This window comes from Amblyomma americanum, chromosome 1 (assembly GCF_052857255.1).
Source record: "Amblyomma americanum isolate KBUSLIRL-KWMA chromosome 1, ASM5285725v1, whole genome shotgun sequence".
Lineage (NCBI taxonomy): Eukaryota > Metazoa > Arthropoda > Arachnida > Ixodida > Ixodidae > Amblyomma > Amblyomma americanum.
The window spans coordinates 238532662-238560250 of NC_135497.1; the positions used below are offsets into that span (position 1 = coordinate 238532662).

At 46.5% G+C, this 27589-nt stretch overlaps 1 protein-coding gene across 1 annotated transcript in view; it reads right to left on the bottom strand.

The window, feature by feature from the left end:
• Positions 1-3428: 3428 nt before the first annotated feature.
• Cad88C (cadherin 88C) overlaps positions 3429-27589 on the bottom strand; it is a 114254-nt gene continuing 90093 nt past the window's right edge. The window contains exons 21-35 of the mRNA XM_077648777.1: positions 26470-26693; positions 23949-24137; positions 23629-23742; positions 23090-23210; positions 21271-21563; positions 20849-21082; positions 20047-20135; positions 19865-19951; positions 16421-16489; positions 16264-16330; positions 15788-15915; positions 13998-14038; positions 10523-10586; positions 6686-6748; positions 3429-5560 (exon numbers count right to left, since the gene is read on the bottom strand). Coding sequence (XP_077504903.1) covers positions 5230-5560; positions 6686-6748; positions 10523-10586; positions 13998-14038; positions 15788-15915; positions 16264-16330; positions 16421-16489; positions 19865-19951; positions 20047-20135; positions 20849-21082; positions 21271-21563; positions 23090-23210; positions 23629-23742; positions 23949-24137; positions 26470-26693 — 2114 coding nt within the window. The 3' untranslated portion in view covers positions 3429-5229. The remainder of the gene's footprint in view (positions 5561-6685; positions 6749-10522; positions 10587-13997; positions 14039-15787; positions 15916-16263; positions 16331-16420; positions 16490-19864; positions 19952-20046; positions 20136-20848; positions 21083-21270; positions 21564-23089; positions 23211-23628; positions 23743-23948; positions 24138-26469; positions 26694-27589) is intronic.

Genomic DNA, 27589 nt, shown 5'->3' on the forward strand with positions numbered 1-27589 from the left:
TGATCATGCGGGACTATTAAACTGCTGGATACCGCGCATCGCATTAAGACTATATGTTCAATGAATGCACACAGTAAGCAAATGAAGAGCAGTCGTCTAACCAATAGGCCTTCAAATTCAGTGTGTCCCAAAGCGTATCGGTGCAAAAGGCCGTCTGCTGATGCCGCATTGCTGCGGGCTGGGCGCCTTTAAGCTCCCATGAGACAGTCCCGGAACGTAAAGCCAGCATCAAGATATGATGACATGTTGGGTACACAGGTAAAATCAGGGTAACTGGTGGAGGAAGAGGGATGAGAGAAGCTGACTTTACAAGGCAACAGCTACTTCCTGATAGCTATTTTGAAAGGGCTGAGCGTTAATAGAACATTGCGAATAATCGAAATCTTGTTTCTGCACCAGTAAATGCAATTATGAGTTGCAATTCAAAGGAACGAATATCTTTCGAGGTGTTCAAATATTCTTTTTTTTTCAACATGTATAAAAGACTGATGCATTCAGCTCATTATTCGAAACAGACAGTGTGCTGTTCGACTCCCTGAATAATGGCCTGTTATTTTGCTAACATTTTTGTATACGTGAAGCGTGAAAGACCGGCTTCTCAGAAGCCATACATGACCTTAGGTCGCAGCCTGCAGCGCGCTCTTAGCTCGAAAGCCACGGCCATATTGCCCGCAGGCCCGGCAGGAGGGAGTTACAGAGGATAGAAAATAAATTAGCGGGGACAGTTAAGCGCCGCCTTGGGGGTATGAGGCGGTAGCGTTTATGGGTAACTCTCCATACTGCGGAATTTGTCATTCTCGACTTCATAGACCCCTGGGGGTCCTCATACCACTCAAGGCGCAGTGGTGCAGCGGTTTTAAGCGGTACTGCCCTGCGATGACAGGTGCTGCCAGCGGTGGGGCTGGTGCGACCGAGGTTGCTCTTTCCAAGCAATCCCTCGCGACCAATCTTTAATTTAACTGCCACCTGTCACGGTGGCAGCGGGCCTGGCCCACAAGCCAGTTGGCAGGTTGCGATGACGTCACAAGGTCACCCGATCTAGATAGCAGGTGTGCCATCTGCTTTTTCACTCACAACGCCGACCCCGGACGTTCTGCAGAACGCGAGCCTTAACGCTATCGGGTTAACACATTTATGGTCTAGAGTACGCTTATGGTACAGCCGGTGCCACTGCGCATGTGCACTGGAGAAGACAGTTTTTAATACAACGACATTAGAGTTGCCACACCAAAACACCGACTATGTCCGGTTTCATAAAATTCGCCGGTTGGTTGAGGGAACTGTGACGACATCACAACCTGCCCTATTTGGCTATACCTGATCGGTCGAGAGAGGTCACGTGGCCTTATTACGTCATCACAACCTGCTCACTGTGCCAGGTGAATAGCCGAGAGAGGTCGCGTGAGCTTGTGAGGTCGTCACAACCTGCCCACTCAGCTGTGAGCAACCTAATTTTTAGTCAAAACCCTAGATAGAAAGATGTATGCAAATTTCGGCACCGTTACAGCATATCGGATACCTGATACTGCTGCTAGCAGTCCTAATGTGGTGGTTGAGGGACCGACAACTGCAAAGAAACTGGCGCAAACACACACAGTAGTCGCTGCAGAAGCTGTGACAAATGTGAAATCTAATGCTATCGCATTTCACTCTTAAGGCGACTGAAATGTCCCTATAGTTTGTTTTTTTTTATTACAGCGGTTAGACAATTATGTTTTGTCACAACTTACCTGCAATATTTTATTGTGTTGTTTCTGTGCCCAAGTTTCTAGTCATGGATAGGTAAAAGGTGGCCATAGAAAAAAAAAGAGAGGGCCGTTTATAATTCTTGCACGAGGAGGCGCACTCTTCTTTTGGGGGAAGACGTAAGTGGGACCCTTGCGGAACTTAAAGAAGCAAAGCAAGTATCACTTCAAACTAAGCTTTTTGAGAACGTGAACTGTATGCGCATGTTGCCTGGGCCGAGCGCGATAAAAAGGCCTAAAAGAGCGTAATTAAGCAGCAGCAGACAGAAAATGCGTGGTACGCGCTGACTAGATCACTTATTACTCGCCAAGTAGATGACTTTTAATTTATATCTACAGTCAATGGCCCTTCTCGCGGTCCTTTTGTCATAACGTGCCCATGGAACGCGGGCATATTTCCCGGGCAATTACGGGGTTACGTGGAGATTCCAATGAAGTCGCAATCTTCCGAATTCCTGAGAAGTGCACGTGCTTTGAACCATTACCAGGTTCAGATCCACTCAATTATTACTCTTTGCTGAAAGCAGCTAAGTTACGTAATAATGATCCTAAGTTAGCTTCATCGGCGATTAGTAGTCATCACAAACTTTCCAAACTCCGCTACCCCCAGCAATGTGTTCTCGAAAGAGTAGCTCTTATCCGTAATGTTCCTTCGCTAAAACATGTTTGCCCATAGTCGCAGAAACACAGCGCGTTCAACACAGCGTCCCAGCTGACCTGAATTAGGAGTATTAAAAAAAACTGGTGCTCGTTGCACCAAAGAAACTCAACATTAAAATTGGGGGTTGCTTAGAAAAAGCAAGCGTATGTGTAATTACTTCGAATGTCTTAAAAGTAACTTTTAAACCGCTGGAGCTACGCGATAAGTTTGAATTATAAAATCAAGACTGAAAATAAACTGCAAGTGGCGCAACCTCTGAAAAGATTGCGTTATTCTGGGCGTGTTCTGCTATACCTTTAATATCGGCTACTTGGGTAAAATTATAGCGATTCCGGTTGGGTATATTTGGGCGCGCCATGTCGACGACCATTATGGGGACGCAGCACACCACTTCAGCGAGCATTTAGGATCTCACCTACTTTCTTTAGTGCACGAAAATTTACCGCCTGTCTCGAGCGGGTAAAGTATAAAACTGTTAGATTCGAGTACAGTTGATGTGTTAAAAGCAACGCACAAGGAGAGATGGCAAAAAGAGCCGGGCAGGACGAGCCACCTCCATACTACAGCTGGGGTTCGGCCCGTCTTGTTCTTGCTGCATCCAGTCATTTTCTGCTGTTCTTAAACACGTGATTCAAGTCTAAAAGTTGATTAACAGTGTTTTCTCTCTAATTCAATATAATGAATTTGAGAAACATTCCCGATTGCTCCAAATAACCTCTAAGAGTAACTGTTTTAGTTTTGGTGCCGCAACCTGTATCGGCTTATCCTTGTTAATCCTAGACACCGGTTAACTATGGCGCACTCTATAAACACTATGCCGCTATGAGAAAAAATTTTGTTGCCCTGTACGCCTTCTATCTGTATAAACACTACTGGTAGTCAACTGATCCTCCTGAAGACTCACAAGTGTTACGTCTTGAGGCATCCTTGACAAATTCGTGGCCTGTAAATCCAAAAGCGCAGGCGAAACAGTCTTGAGAATAAAACACGATGTTGCTAAGGGCACCAGAAAAAGACGTCGTACGACATACAATATATATCTATATATTTGCTTAGACACACATGAAGATGAGAAGTACAAAACAAGAACACGCGTGATGATGTCTTTTCCAATGCGGGGGGTGAACCTGTTATGAATACATCAAAAGTCGACCTCTCTTGCTCTTGTGTCTCCGAAGACTGCTTGAAAACCAGGACTATCGATGCTGGGATTTTCAAAAGCGCGAATCTTTACGCTAGTTCGGTGAAGGCTCTTCAAAGTTGATCACATGTGGCACATTTGGTGAAAATAGATATAAAAAACAAGACACATAAATGCCGGAGTCTGTCCAGCACTGGGTCATCATCACCGAACTGAAGCGTCCTCATTGTCACTAAGCATGTTACAGTAATATACATTTCAGAGAGGCGCATTCACACAGGCTGCTACAATTGTACCGACCTTTGGTTTCGTGCTTCGTGGCGGGGAGGCTGCGCGGAAGGGCTCGTGTCCTATCTACTGAACTCGTCGGAAGGCCGGTGTGCAAGAGCTGTTCTGCCGAAGTAGCTTTTGGTATTAGGGTTAATGTTGAGCCCGAGGCGTGAGCATCATTGTAACCATCAAAGCTAAATCTAAGACAGAAGAGGGGACACTTAAGAACAGACTCCAATCTGTGCCAAATTTTGGTGTATATTTAGCTTTTCTGCTAGTCTACTTATTGACTAATCTGTTCGCGCTGACTCAGTACGGTCCAGCTTCATTTTCGGCATTGCAGCCGTGCCTTCCTTCTTTTCCGGATTTACTGATGCCGGGCTTTGTCAGCCGTGAAGAACTGAGAGAAGAAATGACAAAACGAAAACCGTTGCACACCAGCCCTTCAACGAAAGTCCTGACGGCTTAGCTACATTCCACGCATTGCTGACAGGTCAAATAGCATTGGTGTGTCCAAGCTAAAATAGTCCTCAAGCCACGAGCGCATCTTATATGAAGTTCGTTATCTTTAGGCACTGCTGAAATCGGCGTAAGTTGATCGCCGCGACGTTTACTGCGAAGCTTCCCAGATCACCACACTCGACACGACAGTCTGCACTCGTTTCGCCTGTATCATGCACAGACAGTAAACTCTGCCGGGCTGAGTTGTAGTGGCTACGGATGAGCACCGTCCATTGAAGCTTTCTTCTCTTCTTAATTTTCAACGTGCGAATCTTGTGCACTTGCTGAGGGACGATGGGAAGCGGCGTCCTAAATGACAGTCGCCGTCACTCCGCTTTTGTGTCCCAAGCATGTCATCCACCAAACTGGGAGTGGCTAACGCTGTGCACACGGCGAAGGATATGAACGAAGCCAGCTGAAAGGAAGGGAAGACGTGGAAGCTGCTACGAAAGCGTCAACGGCCAACGTTCCGAAGTCGTTATGTAGGTTCTTTCGTGTATTTTGAGCCCAAATCTATAAGGATCTTCTTTCCTCCAAGTAGGCATAATTATCCTTGACTTCCAATAGTTCCAATAGTAGGCAGCAAGCCGTGCCCCACAAACTTGCTAGCGGTTGAAGACTCCATGCGACACCAGCTGTAATTTGTGTATCACTCGGAGGAGAACACCTGGGAAGGGCGCTGTCTTTCACGTCTTGACAGCAAGAATTTTAACTTCCTTTCGCCGATCACAAACCACATAGCTCTCAGTCTGGATTCCGTTGAAACTCATGCGATAACCTGCTGCCTGTACGACTTCCACCTGCCGTCCTAATCGTCATTCCTGTCGTCGCGAAATGCGGAACCTGCACTTCCTTCGTGTGACGTCGACACCGTAGCTCCGCTTCCGGTGCGTGCGCCGGTACGCGTCCTTTCACAGTTCGGAGACCTCGAGCTTTCCGGCCCTGTTCGGCGTTCCCATTTTGGTGAGAAAGACGCTAGCGTAAGGGCAGCCGCCGTTCTTGTTGTTCCTGCTGTTGAGGTTGTTGCGCTCTGCCACCTCGGGGCACAGCAGGTCAGTCGAACCTCCCACGGGGATGCTAATGTTCTGCACCGTGCCGTTAGACAGCACGTACACCTCAGAGCAGAGCTGCGCAGAGTCGAACTCGCGGTCTTGCGTCTGCCGGTGCGTGTCCGTTGAAGAAGACGTGCTGCCCGATGGCTCGGCCACTGCGTTCTCGTCGAGCGAATTGCGGTCCGCCGCTCTGGAAATGGAAGTGACAGGCGGCAATTAATTTCGTGCGCTGCCATTTCGCCATTCCGGTGCTTTTTTTTGTTTTCAAGTAATAGGAAGAAAAGGAAGGATGGCTGAAGTTATTTGGAGATATTTCGTAAAGGTAAGTTGTGCCATAATTAGGGCGGCGTGAAAAAACGTGCAAGGGGGCCGTCCGGCCGCAGATCTTCTGTGAGAAGTGAACATGCACGTGCCTGTGCGCTACATTCAGACAGTTCCGTTATGTGCGTCATGGATTGGCGGTTTCCTCGAATCTACGCAGCGCGGCGAACGTCAGTTGTCGAGGGCTACGGATTGGTTGGAACGGAAGCCGCTATCACGACTGCGAGTGAGTAGGTTTTCGTCGAAGCAGCGATGAAAACCACCCGCAGAGGCTTTCTAATGCCGTGAATGGCATACACATTTCGCGCGCTTTCTCAGAACGCTGTTTCTCTCCGGCGATTTGAATCTAGTTTCTTAGTTCCTCACGCTGACTGTAGCCGTTCTTCGCAGACCGTACACGTACTCGCACTATGCCATTCCAGGTATGGCACCGTCAGACATGCGCTGCATGACCAATCCTTATCTGAGCCTCTAGCCTGACCTTCTTTCGGTGCCGTTAGTTTGCTTTGGGCATCGCTTTTGCTTTTTGGCAGCGTTTCAGATTCATCCATAAAGCTCACCTCCCTAACGGTTCCTACAATTAATTTAGTAGGCAAACAAGGGGGCATTGCACTTCGTCCTAGTTATTCAACAAGCGATCTCGTTGTATTCATCTTAATAAGCGCAGTTTCACTGTAAGTGCTCGCAAAAGTGGATGCCTTGGGCGATGTAACCAATTCATGTATCTCAGGCGCAATTAAGACAGGGTTCACGGCAAAAACAAAATCAGGCAAGTGTTTTCGACCGCTACAAAACAAACCGCGCATGCTCCTTACGGTGCGCAGCTAGAATTTAGTGTGCACGTAAAAGAACAGGAAAAAGGAGTTCAGAGCAGACGTGTACGCGAGGGAAAAGGTTCAGCAAGACAGCTCGAACGCATGAAAGAGTGCAGGGCAAACAAGGCGGCGCATCATGCTCGTGCCTGCGTTCGTCGTCCTACGGCATATATACTAACCTTGTCTCCTCGTCTTCTTTATACCATTCGTTGTCGTACGAGTGCATCCAAATCGGGTTCGACCTACGGAGAAAGGGGGCGTGGATTTTTGTTCGTTTCTCTTCGTTACTTCATCAAATCAAGGGGTCAGTACAGTGGCCAAATGTTGGGTTAAAACAAAGAGCCTGCCGCGCGTGCACTTGTTACTCTCGGTGACAACGCTTTTGTGGGGCTACCAACAACTTCGTTGTACGTTTGGGGCACGTTTGTGTGGTTAGACTTTTTTATTCCTTTCTTTCTTTCTTTCTCTCTCTCTCTATTTCTTTCTTTCTTTCCTTCTTTCTCCCTCCACTAACATCGCGTCTCACGTTCTTAAAGGGCTGTCTTGAAAAATCATTAAAGTTTACATGCTTCGACGTTTCCCTTGCGTAGAGCAGGAATCAATAACTAAGTAACCTGCATAAGGCACACGGCCTCTGCTTTCCAAACGCGATATGAATACGATAGCCATTATTTCGTTCCTGTGGGCACCTTTCCGCTTTGCTGTAAGTTGATTTAGTAAATGATCTGCTTTGGAATAACGGCAACAGTGAGCAGACAACAAGTGACTAGTCACGGTGGCTAGTCACGGTGACTACTGTCACGTTGCCTTTACCAGCTACACGTTTTCTGCTCAAATAGATGAAGTGAGATTGGATCAGTCATTACGTGCTGCAACGAATCGTCTATCTTGAATGGCTTCCTCGAAAGTTAATTATTGTTCAATTACTCAGCTTCTAGAAACCACAAATTTATGCACATTAAAGGAACTTTCGAAATGAAAAAAAACACGAGGCGATGACACGCAGCTGAATGCTCTTCAGCGTTGAAGAGCTTTGGGCACCCAGAACGGTAACTACTGGATAAATGCTAGATATTTTTGTTTATTAGTTATAAACCAGTAAAAACAAGGCTTAATTACTTTTCTATTGGTAAGCTAGTAATCTCACAACAGATTACAGGAACCCTTTGAACAATGCACAGGCCTTCTCTGCGCATTGACTGTAATTGAAGGCCTGCAGACTCCTAAACTTCAGCCAACCAATAAACCACTCGAGAGGAGCAAGTTTAGAGCAAGAGACAATGCTTTCACTCGCACTCTCCCTGCACGTCTTCAAGCACTTCGCTGGAGCAGGCTTCCATTTGAAAACGGCCAAGAGAGCAACAGCCGCCAAGCGCGAAAATTAGATACACTGTACAGGGTCGTCAACTTCTAAAGTAGAAACGTATGCGCCATATATTGGGAGCTAATGGGAGCTAATGAGCAGGCGCCGAGAGCGCGTAAGGTTGGTATGTTCACATTCGCAGTAATGTGGATATTACTCTAGTCTGACGTTCTGCACAGCTGTAATATGGCTTCATTTGACTCCTGTGGTCACTTTAGAAGTGGACGACCGTGTGCGTTATAATAAAAGCGATAATAATCAACCCTCGCAAGTAATTTCAAAGGAATATTTTGTGATTTTTTGTTCCCTTATATATTCAGCTAAGGCACTGGGACAACGAACTAAGTTTTTTTTGTTTCAAGACAAATATTCACGATGCTAGTGGTTGTCTCTGTCGAGACTAGCTAACATGATTTTTTTTTCAAAGCACCAAAAAGTTCGTTTCGTCCACTGCACGCACAACAAAGCGCAAATTTATTAGGAAAAATTCGAATAGCACGTAATGCCCAGACTCTGTGATGCTGTTAATGGTTGCTGGCCTTAGAATCATGCTCCTCCTTATAGTCAATTCTAATTGAGATTTTTATTGTATTTTTTATCATAGGGAAGCTGGCTTCTCCTTCCAGAACTTTATTTCGGCTCATACTGACTCTGAACCTAGCTCTTTAATAGTGAGCTATCATAAGCATGCTGTACTCTTGCAACGTGAAGATTTACCTCTTCCTAAGCCCACTTATTTTTCACTGGAAAAGAGCAGAAAAAGTAAAGCACTCTACGAGCGAAAACATGGCCCTGATTTTATGGCAACCCGTATAATGTACCAGCATTTAATGCTTTATTTTTAGTTGCTTCCGATATTTTCTGATGTCCACGCGCTTTGTTTTTAAAGCGCACAGTGAAAAATCGGGAAATGTAAGACCAGCATTGACGCTGGCATGTTGAGTGGATAGCCTTACTTGCCCAGCAAGGCTAGTAGTGTGCGTTTGACTTTACAGTCGCCCCGATGACAGAAATACACTAGAAATAATTGCAGTTCCCTGCAATAATCTCGCATGCAAATAACTGGGATCGTAACGTGGTTCCATGATACTGATACCATAATAGACAGCACTCCTCCAACGTTTCTGAGAACAGTGCGCTCAGAAAAGCAAAAATATTTCCTTTAAACACACCCGCCGCGGTGGCTCAGTGGTTAGGGCGCTCGGCTACTGATCCGGAGTTCCGGGTTCGAACCCTACCGCGGCGGCTGCGTTTTTATGGAGGCAAAACGCTAAGGCACCCGTGTGCTGTGCGATGTCAGTGCACGTTAAAGATCTCCAGGTGGTCGAAATTATTCCGGAGCACTCCACTACGGCACCTCTCTCTTCCTTTCTTCTTTCACTCCCTCCTTTATCCCTTCCCTTACGGCGCGGTTGAGGTGTCCAACAATATATGAGACAGATATTGCGCCATTTCCTTTCCCCCAAAACCAATTATTCCCTTTAAACAGATTTCAACGCTTGCTGAAGCAGTGAATTGTTAATTCTGTACCTATTTTTGCATAAGAATTCTTGGTATCATGATGACGCTCTACAGGGTCACCGCGACCTTCTCTTCGCGCTTTACTGCCTCGTCAGAAACATTACCCTCACGCTGATACTCACTCCTTGCTTTCTGAGCGAAAATTGGCAGGCATGTATTCAGCCATATCAGACATTCTGTATGCGCTTTGAAGTAGCCATTTTATAAATCCTGGGCGGCGTAGGGAGGGCTTCACGAATGATTATGACGTCATCGCTGCGTCACGCGATGAACTGCTCCCACCCACGCAGCTGGCTTTCGGTATTAGTTTATTGTTTTTGCTGTTCAAAAATTGTTTTGTATCGATTAAAACACGTTCGTTGTAACCAAGATAGGAGAATCCGCGGAATATAACGCCACCATTAAAGGTGCACTAAATAGGAATCTGAACTCTACTTTTTACCGCGACAACTCGATCTACAGGTTCCGAGCATTCTTAGAAACTTCGAATTAATGTCCTGTAAAGCAGACTACCCTAATTAAATCGGATTAAACGTCCCGGCTGCCGCCTTTTTTTGAACTCAACGCTGTAGGCAGGCGGAGTCAACCAACGCGTGGTGTGCCTTTCAGCCAGTCTAGTGGCGGCTTCGCTTCAGCTTTTATTTTGTTTTTAGGTTTCTGTGAATAAACAGTTTCAGTCACAGACAGTACAGCCGCAACTCAGGCCCACGGAAATAAAAAAAAATACGAGTGGACTTTGATTTACGTATCACTCCACCGATGGCAGAGCGGCAAGCTGTCACGGGGCTGGCTGAAAGGCACTCCACGCGTTTGTTGACTCCTCCTACCTTCAGCGTTGAGTTAAAAAAAAAAGGCGGGAGCTGGAAAGTTTCATCCGATTTAAATTAGGGAAATTGGCCGCGCAGGACAATAATTCGAAGTTTCTAAGAATGATGGCAACGTATAGATCGAGTTCCCGCGGTAAAAGGACGAGTTCAGATTTCTCTTTTGTGCACCTTTAACTCTAAATGTTCAAGAAAATCCCCATAGTTGCAGAGGCTTTAGCTATACAACCGGCTAACAAAACAAGCAGCTTAGCAATTATCCGAAGGCTAACATGCATGTTGCGCTGGGGTGCGCAAATGTCGCTTACCCTTCGACTGAGTGCTGGTTTGTATTTGGCACGTCCATGCGGTTCAACGCCGAGTCCCGAGAACCTAGTGGGCGAAAAAAGTGCCGGCACAAAGAAACTACGTCAAGAACCTCCGCTCCCGCATTGCGCAGCGCGGTAAGCAGCGCCACACTCTCCACAAGCCTCGTGTGAGGTGCGCGTTTCAGTTTCGCAACATTTAAGACATACAAGAATTCTCTACACGTATGTCAGTGCTTAGGCTGGTATCCCGTGACTAAAGTTACCTTTTATCGCTTTCGCATAACAAGCAGACAATCTAGCGGAGATAATATTAATCTGTGACATCATCCTACGTCCGAGGTTCAAGCAACAAGGAGGTCAGGTCTCAGGGGCCAGATTCACAAAGCTCCCCGTGACGTATGCCTTTATGAGCGCAATTGGTTCTTTGCTGTGTGCTAGCCAATCACAGTAGGCGACATGACGATTTCTGAAGCGCCGTCGACCACGAATCCACTACACATTCGGACAAGTTTTCTTGTAACAGCTCAAGTACCTGAAGTGCGTCACCCCTGTGTACAGTGCTTGAGCACTGTGCACTAGGCAAAAATAACTTATATTCGACAGCTGCCCATGGCTTTCGGGTAAGGCGCTCTTGTCCACAAGTCATTTAGACCTGTGTGCCTCTACTTCCACTGTATGCGTCGCTTTCAAAACCTGGCAGGTGCCGCTTTGTTTGCGGGCCTATACGCCACTGGAGCGCTCTTCACAAGGCTGGTTGAAAGTCCCCATGGTACAGGATCTGCTTTTTTGCCAGTGTGTCCGGGCACTTACGACGCTTATGAACCTGCTACAGTCCGCGGAAGTGAGGGTGATACTCCGCCGCAGTTTCTGGAGATTTCGAGCTTCGGGGCTGTCGCAGAAGCCCCACAAGGTTCCAAGCAGACCCTGCGGTCTCGGGAGTTTTGACCCAAACCCGCGCGGGCTCATGAGCACGGAATGCAGGTACGCAAGGCTCTAGCAATACGTTTCGTCGTAACCAACGTGGCCTTTTGTTTAATAAAAACACTGACCATGACGACGATGTTAGGATGGATTTCCACATGCATTGCCTGACCTCTTTGGGCGTCACAGAACTGTCTACTGCTCTCTTAGAAGCATTACTTTTGCAGCAGGCATATATGTGTGATACTGCTTCGCACAAAAGTATCAAGTGGTCTCGCATTTTTTTTTCTACTGTATCTAGCTGGTTGACATTACCTTACACTGTCTTCATATATAGACACATATAAATGAATTATGGCGATTTGTTCGAGAATTTATTCTAAAATGTGCAGCATGCTAGAGCCCGACCTCTATTTGTTCCTTTTATTCCCGATCCTTAAAGCGCAAGTCTTGATGGCACAACGGGAGAAATGAAAAGTCGTTTCTTTTTTCTTTTTTTTTTTTGGGGGGGGGGGGGGGGGCAAGTAACCTAGATAGTCATTTTATTCGTCGTACATTTGCTCCCTCGCTCATTCTTTGACGAAAGACAGCTACGTTGATTGGCCGCCGCTCTTGCTAACAGAGCTTGAAAAACCAGCCTACGCTCCAAAAGATAGTTTAATATGCAGCAAGTGAGGTTTGCCCTTTCTGACACCACAGAAGTGCGAACGGCAGTTTTCTTAACAGCCATGGTGTTCTAAACGCGATGGTAACTTTCAAACTGTGTTTTGTGCCTGCAATACTCATGCGCCATTTTATTGCAGTATTCTTCAACACTTCTGATAATGTCTACAAAACCATGAACACTGTCTGTATATATATATTTAACCCGAACTGCCACCAAATCATTGCAAACAGACACGCTCGTATTAGCAAACTCCGTTTTATGCAGCCTGATCTTAACTCTCAGCAAGAGCGTCCATCTCTTTACACGACTCTCTATTAAAATATGCATGCGCAATGCCTAAACTGTTTTTCGAACTGCTGTTGCTGATCAGCTGGCAAGACATCCGTCGGAGGTCGTCCGTTCTTTCCCGCTAATAAAAAAATTACCATATTCATTGAACCGCTAAGCCAAAACGATCCATAGGGAGCAACACTCACTCAGTCAATAATGTAAATGGCTGTACCATACTAGTCGATATCGCCAACATTTGTAAACCTTTAAATATTCTTATTCTGTATTTTGTCGAGCAAAACTGTTATTGACTTTGTTTGACCACGGCTTCAGCGTTGCCCTTTCGGATCAACCTTTTCTGCATTTTTTTTTTGTAACTTACAACCTATCGCATCAGCGCTGCTAGCGGGGAGGTTAATGAAATTTGTGGACATCCAACCAGATGGCACCTGTAATTTCCGCACGCTACGAACGTCTCAAAGAATGTCCTTCATCTTTAAATTCGCTCGTACGCTGCATGACCACTTTCAAGGGCGACTTCGAAGGAGACTGACAGAAAGAAAAGCTAACGTATTCAACACAAGCTTCCCAGAGCTCGTCCTGACATTTTCGGTCATTTTTTTTGTTAAGAAAGAATAAAACATTGCCAAAAGCTGCGCGAGGGGAAGTCACAGGCCGTGTCTTGCTCCTAAACAAGTTCTATATCGATTGCCACGGATGTATAACTCAGACCCTCGAGGCTATGATCAACCTCGCTTCTCTAGGCCCATTTTTTTTTTATTCTACGTTCATTGGAGAGCTTCGCCGTGCAGTAGAGGCGATTTCTCGCACTATTATTGGGCACCAAAAGTTAAGTCCAAAAATACTGCAGAAGACAACTGGAGATCCGGTTTCGCTAGCGCTCTGCGCATTGATTAAATTCTTGAGCAGCGGAAAAACGCAAAAATGAAGACAGAACTGTTAAAAAGCAAAGGGCAGCCCATGTGCTTGACATCATAAAGGTTTCTTGCATGAACTTGCCAGTGTGGCCGGCTCTAAACTGAAAGCGGTGACAATGAGAAGCAACGTGCTATGAAAGTTTCTTGTGCAAGGCTAGCGATTGAACTCTACACAGAATGTGGACTTGATTTTTCATAAATCTGAATTAATTGCGCCACGAAAAAAGGCCTGAAGACAATCCCCCCCGACCTGATTGCAAGTTCACGCCATTCCTATTTCTCTGAAGATCAGCACAGCACAGTCAACAAAAAGATCGCCGGATATGTATACGACGAGCTACAAATTTCAGGCGATTTCTACAAGGTTCATTCCGTCCACTTAACTTTCTTTGTAAGTGTGGGCGATAGCTTCAACGTTCACTTCGTAGAAACATATTTAGGTGCCAGTTATCAATGTTGGTCATCGGTTCGCCGACGCTCATTAAAGTTTTCGATTTTTCGGCGCAATGTGCGGCATAGGTCACGTTGCACATGATATATTTTGTTGTTGTTTTTTTTTTTTTTGCTTAGAAGACGGAATGCATTTTCTCGCGTCGACCAATTGGCTGTACAGCAGAGAAGATGAAACGGTAGGCCCACAAACAAGAAAATCACTAGTTAAGGCAAGAAAAGAGCTTACCGAAAGCAGTTGCAGTGGCCGCTTTTAGCTGCCGCTCGTACCTGAGATCAAAGAACAGAATGGACATTGTCAGGCGACATGCGTTTCGTGCGATAGCAGTATGAAGCTTGCATGTCTCTACTTTTCAAATGGCGTTGCGTGTGACCGAAACGGCTACTGATATGTGCGGTCGTTTTGATGTTAGGCTTTTGGTGATCTAGAGGCTTGGAAACTTTTAAAAACCAGCGTACGTCATTTGCGTACAGCCACCTCGCAACGCGCTTACACTGTCTTCATCTGTGCTATAAAATTACTGAAGGTTTTTGATGCACACGTTAAAAAAAACCAAGCCGGAAAACAAAACTTAAGGGGGCCACTAGTAAGCACTGTACCGTCGTCTCCATACTGGTTGCAGAGCAAGACGCCCGCTCTTACGCTTTTCTTCTATAAGTATAAGTATAATCTAAGTATAAGTATAGTAAAAGTATAAGCATAATCTTGTATAAGTTGTCGTCGCTTGGAGATTAAATTCGATAATGGCATTGCGCTACGAACGACAATAACATGCACAATATAGATTAGTAACGCTCTTAAAGAATCAAACTTCAGTGCGTTACTCGCGCTTTCAGAAGGATAACATGCACGCACGTAACCGAGAACAACTTCGTAGACAGTTTGTTTTGACCGAGCAGGCTTCCTTTACAACCCTACTGAACCGAAACTGTAATTGTCAGCGACCGACTGTACCAAAAAGATGTTGCAGCCCAAGCATGCCTTTTTTTTTTTTTTGCCAAGAACGCTGACAAAGATGCTGTACTTGTAGCATCTGGTTTTGCAAAATAATCGTTAAAACACCCTCGCGCCTTAAGTTTGGTCCGCAAAGGCCATATATTTTCAGGCTAGAAATATACGGCTCTTATTAACTAAAACTACCTTGCTCACACGAAACGCCAAAACCAAAGAAAAAAACTTGAGGGAACACACAAGCTCCGCCTTAAGGTTATGACACGATGGCGTTAATGTTTCTCTTAAGCGGCCTGGAGTCCTCTTTGCGTATCACTTCGCCTAGTTTATGCCTACGTGCCCATATATGCGGAACTGGTCCTTCTCTACTTAACAGTCTTAGATCGTGGGGCGTCCTCGTACCCCTCCTGGCGCAGTGGCGCAGCGGTTAAGCGATGCGCCACTGCCTCAGCAGGTGGCTGTTTCAAACACAGGCACCGGTGGGGCTTGTGAAATCCAGGTTGCTTTTGCCGAGCAACTTATCGTGACCAGTCAATAATATAAACCGCCGCCTGCCCCGGTGGGCACTTTGCTCACAATCCGATGGGCAGGTTGTGGTGACGTTACATGGTCACATGATTTAGGTGGCAGGTTGGACACCTACTTTTCCGCTTACAACGCCGGATTTTCTGCAGGACTGAAGCCTTAAAGCTATCGCGTCCATAGACTCATGCTACAACTACCAAAATGCAAGTTTGTTCCACGCGCTTCTGACAGGTGGTGTACATGTAAGACTGGCAGCAAAATTGTTCATTACAAACTATTCTGCCACCGTTACGGTACGAAGCATCTCGCATCGAGATTGCAGCTTTCACCAGGGAGCTGGAACAGCAACCCAATATTTATAAATTTCGGACCACGCGATCGCCTGGATTAAATGCCAGCACGACAAACGGATAGAAACAGACGCCGTGCTCTTTCAAAGTTCCAGACGGAGGGAAATACAGCTTGGCGCAAGCGTAAGGTCGCGTGGGCGCACTCGTCCGTGGTTTGGGCAAAGGGGGGGGGGGGGGGGTGGCTGCACTCACCGGCTCCTCTGGGCCAGGCACAGCGATATGACCAGCGCTAGCATGACCGACAGGAACACCGAGAGACCGATGAGCCAGGTGCGCATCTGGTCCTCCTCCCTCTCGGCATCGCTCAGCGCGTCCGCCGGCTGCGAACAAGAGGGGCAGGTACACGTGAACATTGAAGAAAACGGCGGCACTCTCCTGCGCGTTCATCTTCGCCGCCTGTCACCTTGCATAATCTGGTCTCGACGGCCCTTTGTAAACGCCCGTTTATTTTAGGCTTGCAAGCGGCGGACAACAAGCTGCAAAGGCTCTTATGTAACCACAGACAAAAGAAATGCGGACGCAAAACAGGACATTTTTTGTTGTGGGCGCTAAATAAGGATGCGCCTAGTTTTTCCTAAATGAAGAGTGCTTCATTCGTTGAGATAGGAAGATTAGTGTTATATAAATAGCGGAAAAAATTGAATTTTTCTGCGGCATGAAAAACTTACCTCGCTGTAAAGCACGTTGAATTCTTTGAAGAGCTTATCCAGGAACTCAATATTCTTGTCTATCAAACTGCGAAAAAAAAATGCCGAAGTATAATATTTAGAAAAGAAGTCCACTTGGTGGGGCAGCAGTGCGAACGTTTCCGCGAATGCGACTCACGTGAGAACGTTGGACACTTCCATGATGGAGTTGTCGTCGCGGTTTACAAAGTGCAAGTACAGGTCACTCCTGCAACACATGAACAGTTCACTCAGTAATGCACCGCATGTCAGTGAGTAAGGTCAGTAAATGTTTTTTTTTTGAGAGCGAAATAAGAAAAATGCAACAAAACACCCAGCCACAATGGTCCTGTGGCTGCTGAGCCCAACTTACCAGATGCGATTCCGGCCACGGCGGCCGAAATTTCAATGGAGCGAATTATAAAAAAAAAATACTCGTGTGCCGAGTTTTCAGAGCACTTAAACAAACAAACAAACAAAAACGAACACACGGTCGAAACTATTCCGGAGCTCATAAGCCTGGCGTGGATCACAGCCCACAGTTGTAGCTTTCACGCGTAAACACGCATCATTCAAGATAACGAAACAATCCCTCTTATTTGCAACATTATAGTGTGAGGTGACCAACCGTAAGCGCTGGCGTGCAGCACATCTGTAACAATTTGCTTGCGAATCAGAGCTACCTTCTTGCATGGGTACCAAGTGCGTACCCAGAGGCCATATTATGTGACGATTTTTCATTTTCCGGTCCATCCTTGACAGTCACCTCCTGTGACGTCATGCTGACTAATAGCCGGCCTGCAAATCAGGCCACGCGCTCCGTGGTGGGAAAAAACAATGGCAGCAAAATACGGTATCTGACTTCCTACCTCAGCTTTCCGGCAAACCCTTCCCATCAACTGTGGACGAACGCATTTTTCGACGGGAAGCAATTTATGAGCGCAATTTTTTTCATATTTTGTAGGATTTCACTATAAAAATCAATATATACGCAAATCTTTCATCGGCAGGCTTGCATTTGTTTGCTGTTACCGTTTTTGCTATCGTCAAAAACGTTCCCTATTGGTTTTCTATGGCAGTCTTAACTGCTCGATGCGAGCGATGGAAAAATCTTTAAAAGAAATATTTTGCTGCGTATCGGAAGAATAGACCGTTACCTTCAATATTTCTATAACAGTACTGTACAATATTTCAATATTCCAAATTTTTGTCCAAGAATGCTGGACATGAACTACGCAAGTGGATTCTAAGCACATGTTTTGCACCTACAAGTTGCCACAGTAACGAATGACAGATCATAAAATTCCGGTGGCTATCTGCTACACTGCTGCTACCCGCTACAAGCTACGGGACCACCGATTCCAACATCTAAAGCTTCTCACTTTTGTCAAGACCGCTGTGAGCAGCTTCCAAAAACTTGGCCTGTCGTACAAACGATTATGAGGCGAGGATAAAGACGGAGTGCTGTTATTGCGTTCTTAATCTGATGTATAAGGAACCGCTGTAAAGTAACAATTGTAGGAAGTTCTCTGGCCGTGTATACAAGCCGCAAAAGATATTTGCTTAGTGGTGTATTAGAAGTTTGGATGCTGGGACTGATGCATCCTGAGGGGCGAATAATACCAATGTTCATTTGCTGCCAGTCAAACAAAAAAGAGGGTTTTGATTTGTTTCAGCACTACCTAGATGTCGAGACGAAGATTCTGCTGGCAGAACCCAGTGAGAACACAGGTCCCGGGGATATCCGAATCATAGCCGCATAGCATTATCCCTACTAGGACTTCTGAGGGATGACCTAGGGATGTCCTTGATGAGATGTCCTGGTAGGTTATCCGGCAGATATCCCGCTCGGTCTTATTGTCGGCACTTATACATCATATATTTTTCTTGTACCTAAGCAAGTATAGGCGTGATATCTGCTTCTAAAGTACCTTTTATAGTTATAAATGTTAAAATTTCAAGTCACCCATTAATATAGGATGCGCTTCTCAAAAAGCTATACAGCGATGCTCACAATCTCAGGCGGAAAGAAAAGAGTGCACGAGACCTTAGGACGCGCCTTTGGATCAGATCACACAACCTTCATGGACAATTTACCGAAAAGTGCGCTCAGGATGAGCCGCTGCGTTCACCACCATCCCCAAGCTTTGAACATGGTAGACACTCCACGGTTTCAAACTTCCCGGGGCTTGGTTGTGGATGCTTGCCATTAGTTGAAAATAATTAAACCTAAAACCTTATTTTGGCTTCTTCAAAAACTCTTTAAGAAGAACGGTATTTTTGTTGTAACGTCACTTCCAAATAAGAAAATTTTCCTTGCATACAGGCGCGTGTTTGTATGGTATGTATTTACCGTGCAACGCACCGCTCTGTGTGCCGTTGTTACCGTACCGTATGGTACCGTTGTGTCGCTAAGTGTCGTCCACGGCGTTATTGTTTGCACCCTTCGAAGCATTTCCGGCTTTTTACTCGCACATGCGTTGGGTGTCGGCGTCGCTTCTTCCCGATCACGACCAGCGTTAAGTTTACTAACAGCGTTGACGCCGTCTCCGAATGTTTCTGCGCCGTCGTCGAATGCAGTTGGGGGAAGCAAAAGTAGATGCGCGACAATGAGTACATCAACAGGTAAGCATTTCTCCACATCTTGTGCATACGCCCAAATAGGGCCCCGTCACATGACATGTCTCAAGTTACGACTAGTCTACGCAGGCATGGGGTTCATCAATCTTGGCGCTCCATGGGTGGTCATTTCGGCATCGCCTCACAGCCATCGTACCACGAGCTCTCGTGTATCTTGGACCGGAGACGGATATGGACTCCGCAGAAGAAATGCTTGAGCTTCGTGATTATATTTTGGACGTTTCGTCACCTTTAGAGCACGTTTTCGTGGCGCGTGCACCCCATCGTGGGCTCAACACGTGCTACTACCTCGCTACTCATCAACGCATGGACAGTGTTCGCCCCGGTCAGTGACATAGTATAGGTTCTAGCGCAAACAACAAAGACTGGTAAGAAAGCACGGGACACACGCCGCCACGCGTTTTCTTTGTAGTCTTCATTTTTCGCGATGTAACCTACGTGATTTAGCAGAAAGGTTGCGTATTCGAATTTTTCAGATGTGTGCCAAATTTTTTTCGGCCTTTACATTTTTAAACACGCTGGTCGTATTGCAGAGGGCTTCCTGCTGAGGTGATTTCTGGAGATGCCCAGTAATGTTTCAGTCGCATAAGAATGCTGTCCATTTTTGCCCTGCCGCGTGCTATTATATCACTTCGAAATACCTGTAAAATGGCAAAATGGATCATGGCCTTCAGACCCCTATCTGGTCCCCTGAAGATCCCGAAAGGACATACCACGGACCTGAGTGGGATACAGAAGCCCTGGCCAAAGCGATGTGTAGAAGTCCCCAGATGATTTCGGGATATGCCAGAGATATCCACATATCCTGTCAAAATATCACACGGATGTCCTTTGGACACCAGTGTTGTCACTGGGAACTTAATGCATTCCATCCTTCACTGTTTTCGTTTCCTCGTGAACGATCACAGTCACATGTCTTGCGCTAATTGCACTCTTGTTTTGCAATGGCTACCTGGGCACTTACTTTTTTCGGTCCACGGAGCCGTCCTCATTTTCATGAACTTTGTATTCATCAATATTTACAATGGCTCCGGTAATGTTGGCAAGGACCCTGTTTAAGGAAAAAATGCAAGGAAACACAATTCAATCGACAAATTTTTTATCGACGCAACTCAGACTCAGTGATGGCAATAAAAAGAACCTTACTCTCTGAACTCTTCCATTTTTTCGCGGAACTCTTCCGGTGTCAGTCGAAGGACAAAACGCACTCGCTGATCTTCTCGCAAGAGGTAGATCTGAACAAGAAAAGAGTCAACGACTGTCAGGCAGGTCAATCCCGCAATAAATTGTCGGGATTTTGTAGCTGATAGCCAAAGCTTGTAGATATGCCCGTTTGTAGATTATGTAGATGTGTACGTTTGTAGCTTGTAGATATGTACGATGCTAGCGTTAACGTTTTCGTGAGCTTGTGCTTAAGATAACCCCTACAGTGCGGGAAGTTGAGCTCGAAGTACATTCACAGCGTCGAACGACAGGTTATCGAAAAGCTGGTTACTAAAACTGGTTACTATGGTGTACTCAGAGGGACGAATCCGCAATCGCCGACCGATATCTCTATTTGCCAGCGCCGCACTGCCGGCCAACATTATATTCTTGAAGCGGTTCACTTAAATTTTACATTATTTGTATGCCACATGTGAACTACATTGCATTAAAATGACCTCTGGTGAAGTAAAACTGGAAGACAAAAAGGCGTACGAATAACCTTGCATCTTCTTCAATGCTCTCGCTGAATACGAAGTTGAAGGAAACAAAAAACCGCCTATGGCATTCAACTCCGCTATAAGTAATAGGTATACATCAAGCTGAGCGTTACTGCCTGACACCCTCATGGCGCAAGGATGTTTGATGAAGTCATGCAAGGGAACTCCTATCCGAGAGTGATACAAAATGATAGTTCCTATTTCGCCACACGGATATAAGGCCGTAAAAAATCTGATGCACTTACAAATACACTGGCTGTGTCGTAGAACCCTTCGGTGTCGTTGGCGATGACCTCAAAGTCAAAATATCCCTTCATGCCTTTCTGCGGGTAGAAGTTGAGGCTCAAGTCACCGGTGCGGTGGTTGATCAGGAACGGCGGCCCCGTCAAAGACTCCAGCCCTTCGGAGAGTGTCCGACGGATCTCACCACCGATGTAGTAGCTCACCACGCTGTTGATGCCTTCGTCCCGATCGACGGCCTGCAGTACGCGAGTGCCCGTTTATAAAACGCCTTCATACACAACTTGAGCGCAGAACACTAATATCTGTGACACATTTGAGAGTATCGAGCAATGAACCTATTCGGGGCAGGTTCACCTCTGCCAAAGGCTGAACAGAGGTGACTCCCGCGAAGTACGCATATAAGGAAGAAAGTGTTCTTACGCACCTTGACTGTCATGAAGACGACCCCGAAGTCTGCCTCCATGGTAACGCCGCCGGTGAAGACTCGGCTCACGAACCGTGGCGGATTGTCGTTGACGTCCAGCACGCTGATCTCGACCTGAAGAAGCGTGTTGTCTTTGGGGTCGAAGCGGCTCACGGGCCGTGGCTCGTGGAAACAGTCGTCCGAGGCGCGCACCACCAGCGTGTAGTTGGCCTGCTCCTCGCGATCCAGGGGCTCGGTGGCCGACAGCTGGTGCGTGAAGATGTCCAACACGAAGCGGCCCTTCTCGTTGCCCCCTACGCAGGTGCAACGGTAGATGCGGCTCTGAGCGCAGCAGGACGATCAGCTCGGCAGGCGAAAATTTTCCCCACGATGTTAGATTCAGTAACTAGTGTCTTGAAGACTGGTCATCTAGCTGCGCACTGCACCATAATCGATAAATCTCCGAATGGAATGTGACTGGCAGCAGGCTATGCCTTCTCTTGGGCTACTCTATGTGGGCTGCGTGAACTGGAGGAAAAAAGCGTTTATAAATCGTCTTTATCCTCGAACACATTCTGCACGTGAGCGAGCGAATATGGCGCATTATTTTCGAGAACCCATCGAGAGGCATTTTCGAGAGGCAGTCGGAGCAGCCTTCACGGAAACCCCTTGGCGACAAGCTTCTGGCTCCGGGCAAGGCAAAGCCACATGGAAACAGAATGTTAGCTGATGGGAAGTAAACAGGCTTGCTTGAAGTGCTTTTTAACTTAGCCAGTCAATATACGAGGTGTCCAATTTTGTTTAACACAGATTACCAACAGAAATGCTATATTAGCTACGGAGCACCACTTCAGAAGTTGACTTATCTGACTAGGCGGATATCTTGCTGAATCTTATTTACAAATGGTTATTAATTATCTAAGACGTTCCAATTATGTTTTCACTAGAGCAGTATTGATGTTATTGTATCGAATAAAATGAGATGTCCTGTCAAGTGTAACAACATTGTATGCCTGGTTTCGCCTTTGTGTGGCAATGGGTGCCTTGAAGCACAAGGTCCACATGAAACGAACGCCGCTGACATACGGCGCGCTCCTGTCATGAGTCCGGTTCATCGATTCAGCACACGGGTCTCGTACTGTGTAGAACAAGGAGAGGCTATTTCAGCACAGCCTGGCTAAAACGTCGAAGATTAGTCGCAGCTACAAAACAGCCTGCAAATGCTGCAACACCATCCAGGGACCTTATTATGCTACGATCCTTTCCTGGGTTTATTCATTTGTCCCTCTGCAATTGGCCTTGCGACATCAGGGCCGATAGCCAACAAGAAATGTTATTCTATGACTGCGGCATCAAACACGGGGCCGACTAATGCGGGGAAAAAAAGAAGAAACGACGAGAAGGGAATCAACAAAATATTGCCCCTAGATTCATTTTTGCTCTCGTCTCGTTTGCCTCCCCCCCCCATTTTTTTTTCTATTGCGCGCGCAGGTTTCGTAATTGTGGACTACAACTGATGCGGGTATGATCTACGACGCCATCCACGCCACCTGGCGATGAACGAGGCGCGTACTCCTGACGATACCTCCGCTGTAATTCCAGTCTATAACCTCCCAGCGCTTGGCTTGGCCGGGGATGTCGATTGAGCTGTGCCGATTGCTTCTGCAAGGCGTCATTGATGAAGCGTTTTATTGTTGCAGGTTATATTTTGAACTCTGCGCAGCAGTACTGCATAGATCTTCATAGTTTTGTACGCACATCTCGCATATTTTCAGAAGTAACTATACATGTCCATTCTAGTCACGGCCAGGCCTAAGAAAATGCTACATGGGTAACTCACCGACTATGTAGTAGCAAGGTATTGGCTTCAGGATGCTGAGGTCGTCATCCCGGTCGATCGTGCTGATCAGCTTGTACGTCTCCACACCTGGCTTGAGATTTTCGGTGAATGTGAGCTGGTGCTGAAGAAGCGATAAGATATGATGCATTAAAATATGCACGCGCCTTCTGAGTAGCACCGTCACGCTCTAGACACACAATCATGCGCCGACATGGAAGTGAGAGTAGATTGCATTCGCTCGTTAATTATTTGCATTATGTGCATGCTTCTTCCTGAGAAACCTGACTTCAATAACTTTTTTTTTCAGTAGTCACAGTTGGAATTGCGTAGCCACGCTGAACATTTTGCGCATAATTATTTAAAGCAGACAGATACGTGAAGTATACTGCGTATAAACATATTCAACAAATTAATGGGATTCCTACAATAATTCACGATATGAAGGCTGCACTAAGGAACCTGCTGTCACTTTCTAACTGTCATCATCCCGGCAACCCCCTTCAAAATTTAAAAAAAAATAATTTAAATCAAGCTCTTACGACGTCTTCGGTGAATTCTGGAGCATAGTCGTTGACATCTGTCACAAACACTGTCAGATCCAGGTCGCTGGAGAGCGATGTCGGCTGTCCCAAATCGTAGGCTTCGACACGGAGCTGTACATGCAACAAGATTTTTGAATTGTTATTACTATTACTAATCTTCATCAAAATGACATGTAAATAGACAAACAATGACGTGAGATAGTTGTAGGGAATACTAATGCAAACGGGCGCAACTGCCCACGCTCGTAACTTCTATGCACGACATAACACAAACACATTCACTAAAGTCAGCTACGAAATGGCAGAACGAAACACACCTCGTAGACCTTTTGTGTCTCCCGGTCCAGCGTCTGCCGCAGTGTGATGACACCAGTGCGCTCGTCGAGCCGGAAGGTCTTCCAGTGGCCGTTGGGAAGGTCCTTCAGCCGGTAGCGCACCTCGGCGTTCGCTCCAAAGTCATTGTCCTCCGCACCCACTTCCACCACCACCGTGCCCAGGGTAGCATTCTAGGGTAAGGAACGATACCGAACTTTGTTTATTTCCGGGTATGCTCTTGCTAACATCGACTTCCACTGAATTCTGCATTTGCCGTGGCAGCCAGCATTAGTGAGAGGCAGCTTTTCACTTTCGTTCGGCGTAACTTTTTGGTTCGACAATGCCTGCATTTTTGTCGAAAAATGATTTAATTAGTATTGCTATCTTGCACGTTTCGGAGTATCTTTTAGAGTGAAAGCTGAATTGGCTTTTTACAAGCCAGTTAGTAGAAGCAATTTAGGGGGTACAATGGCAGCCATGCAATGCTTTAGGTGGACACCACCGCCATGTATCTCAAAGCGCGATTGAGATATCCACTGAAGCCAGTTATGCGCCTTTCCTTTCCTCAAAACCAACGAAGTATAAACCCTCCGTTGGATCTGAGAAAAGGAAAGGGGCATGCCTGCCTCAATTTGTAGGTGCACACCACCGCTACCTCACAGTGCGATTAGTGTGTCCACTGACTCAGTGAGCCAGTTATGCGCCTTTCCTTTCCTCAAAACCAGCGGAGGGTTTAGATTGCGAATAAGACAACACTGGAAACTAGACTATTTGCTTCGTGAAAGCGAGCCCTGGATTCCGAGAAGTGTGTCGGGAACGCGATCGAACTGAAGACCGCAAGCGGAAGAAGACCGAGTATGCCCGTGAGCGTATAGACGCCAAAACGGGCCTGTGAGGCGCCGAACCTGGCAGTTGCCTGTGAAACGTCAAAATGGGCCTGACACTCCACTCTTCTCTGCTGCTAATGCGCTAAGCCGGCAAGCTTAGAACTAATAATTTTTGACGTAGATTTCACTTTTATTTTCTTTTTTCAATCTTCATCTGCAATTGCGATGTGAGCCATAGTCCAGCTCGCTCCTCCTGTTTATCCTTTATTTTGTTTCCTATTGTTGACCAACACGGTGCGTTGCACATGACGCAACTGCATTTATTGTGACTTTGCAGTTATTGTAAAGCTACCGTTTTACATTTTCGTTTGCTATCGCGCCTCCAAAGAGCTTTCCTTGTATATGCTACCTTAGTTTGTAATGTAAGTCGACCCCCATATCGCATATCAGGGGGGAAAATGATGGAGTTTTAACGTTTTAACCGAGTATGACGTGCGAAAGTACTTGAGGCAAAACTACCCCAAAGACAACCGTATGCAAGATCTTATCGTCAGCCGCTAACGGCAGCCACGCGCGCGGACGGGGGCCGCCGGTTCCGCGCGTTGGCGGAGCAGCTGTGCGAGGCCTCTACCGCTGGCGCTCCGTCAAAGGTCAAAGATTGAAAGGTTGAACCTTCATACATACACCAGGTTTTTCAGCTTTGCTAGTGAAGTAGTGATTTCGCACTAAAAGAAAGGCGTGCCCGTGGACACATTCCAAAATTAAAATGTATTTTTCGCTGGACTACCCGTCCACACTTGTGCCATCGTGCACACTAGTGATGCCTTCACCATCGCTGCCGCGGTCCCACGGCACGTCGTTCTAACGTCGTCTTCCAGCGAAATCCCCCACTTCGCAAACAACGTACCGCACCGCGACATCGCGTGGAACAGCTGAAAATTTCGCCTTGCTGCAGCCGCCACACCTGCATCACCCGTTCCGAAACGTCGAACTTGCGGCCAGGCGCGCAGTTGTTCGGCGCAAAAAATGACAGCCATCTTGAATGTAGCCGTGAGCGAGCGCCGAACGCTTCCCGTCCCCGGAGCTCAAATGACGATTGACGAAGCACCACATTAAAAACTTTAAAAACTGGCAAAAAGTGGCCGGCAGTCAAGTCAAATCTGTCAAACGGAGCCAAAGAGAAACTATGCGGGAGCGGCTTCGGCTCTACCATCAGCTACGACACTCCCCATAAGCGCTGCCGCTCCGAGTGGCGGTGCCTCCGCGATTGAAACAGCGGACTTTCCATCAACTATCGACACTCCCATTAAATGTAAAAAAAAATGAAAAAACCTTCCCAACAAGCGCACAGAATAGCCGAATGCTACTGGGTAGAGCGATAGAGCAAACATAATACTGCAACCACGCTCTAGCTTCCATGATATTTCGTTTGTCTCGCATTTATTTATTTTGTCACGCTTTGGTTTCAGTCGTAAGTCGACTCCCTCCACTTCAGATTTTCAAACTTATTGAAATTGGTCGACTTACAATCGTGTAAATGCGCTAATAAATACTGTACCGAGGGGTCCTTGGGCTGTACGTAAATAAAAGCAAATGAACGTGTTCAGGCGTTTCCCAGGCATGCAGTTGGAACTTCGCTCGGCCACTAGACATCTGCGCAGAGCGAGGAAGGAGGGTGCACAATAGTGCCACTCGCCTCGGGTATTCGGATGGTGTGGTTTTGAGGCGGCCTGACGAACACTGGACTGTGGTCGTTGACATCAGCCACGCAGATGCTGAAGGTCTGCACCGACGACCGCGGCGGCAGGCCCTGGTCCTCTGCCCTCAGCGCCAACGTCACATTGCCCACACGGCCACGCAGCGAGAAGCGCGTAGACAGTCGGGCTGTGTTGTCTGGCAGGGACTCTACCTCGAACAGGTCTGCGCATCGACAAACGGACGAAGGGTTTAGCCCGATAATTTCAGAAAGTGTTGGTTCGTGAGCACGTCCAAGCGGTAGTTGCGCATTAAGGCTTCGATGTCTGTTACCAGCCAATGTAGCATTTTGAGGAGAAAACTCGCTATTGAAAGAAACAAAAAGTGCGCATATGCACGTGCACCAGTTAGAACTGCTGGGTGAACAAGTTCAGTGGCGCTGAAATAGGAAATAAATAGCATTCTGAAATCACGTATATCTGCCTGCATAGTCTCCTGGAATACTGAGAAAGCCAATGCCCAAGCTATGCTTATATGGGCGAAAAACGGTATTGTTAGTTATCCATTCGTTTGTAGAACCCTTTTTGTCGGTTAGCATAAAAACCGTTCCCTCCATTCCTGCCAGTCTTCGTGAATCCATAGCGAACACTAAACCAAGAACAGGTCCCTCGAGCCCACATACGCGAAAGAAACATAGAAAGATTGACGAGGAATCCTATGCTACTATTCTTCATATATTATGCTGTTGTTGCTGTTGCCTCGGAAGAGATGACAGTTCTCTGTTCATTTTCCTTTACGTTTCTTTTTTCTTTTACACTTCTTCCCTTTCTAGAAGCACTGAAAAACGTTGCATGCTCGGCTTGGAACATTTCGGGCAAGTGCAAGAGCAACCTACACGACATTTCCAAAGGATTTGCCACAATACCTTGGTCCCGGACTTATGATCATAACTCAAGAGATTCGTGAAGAGAACTATAAATGTCTTTGTTCATTTGGTACTACAAATTTCAATGAGCGGTAGAAATTCACACGTCTGCCATAGACGCTCTTGAAAGAAAAGCGAAGGGGCGAAAAATTATTGCTTCGTTTCCCGTTAGCGGAAGTAATCCAACAGGAAGTCC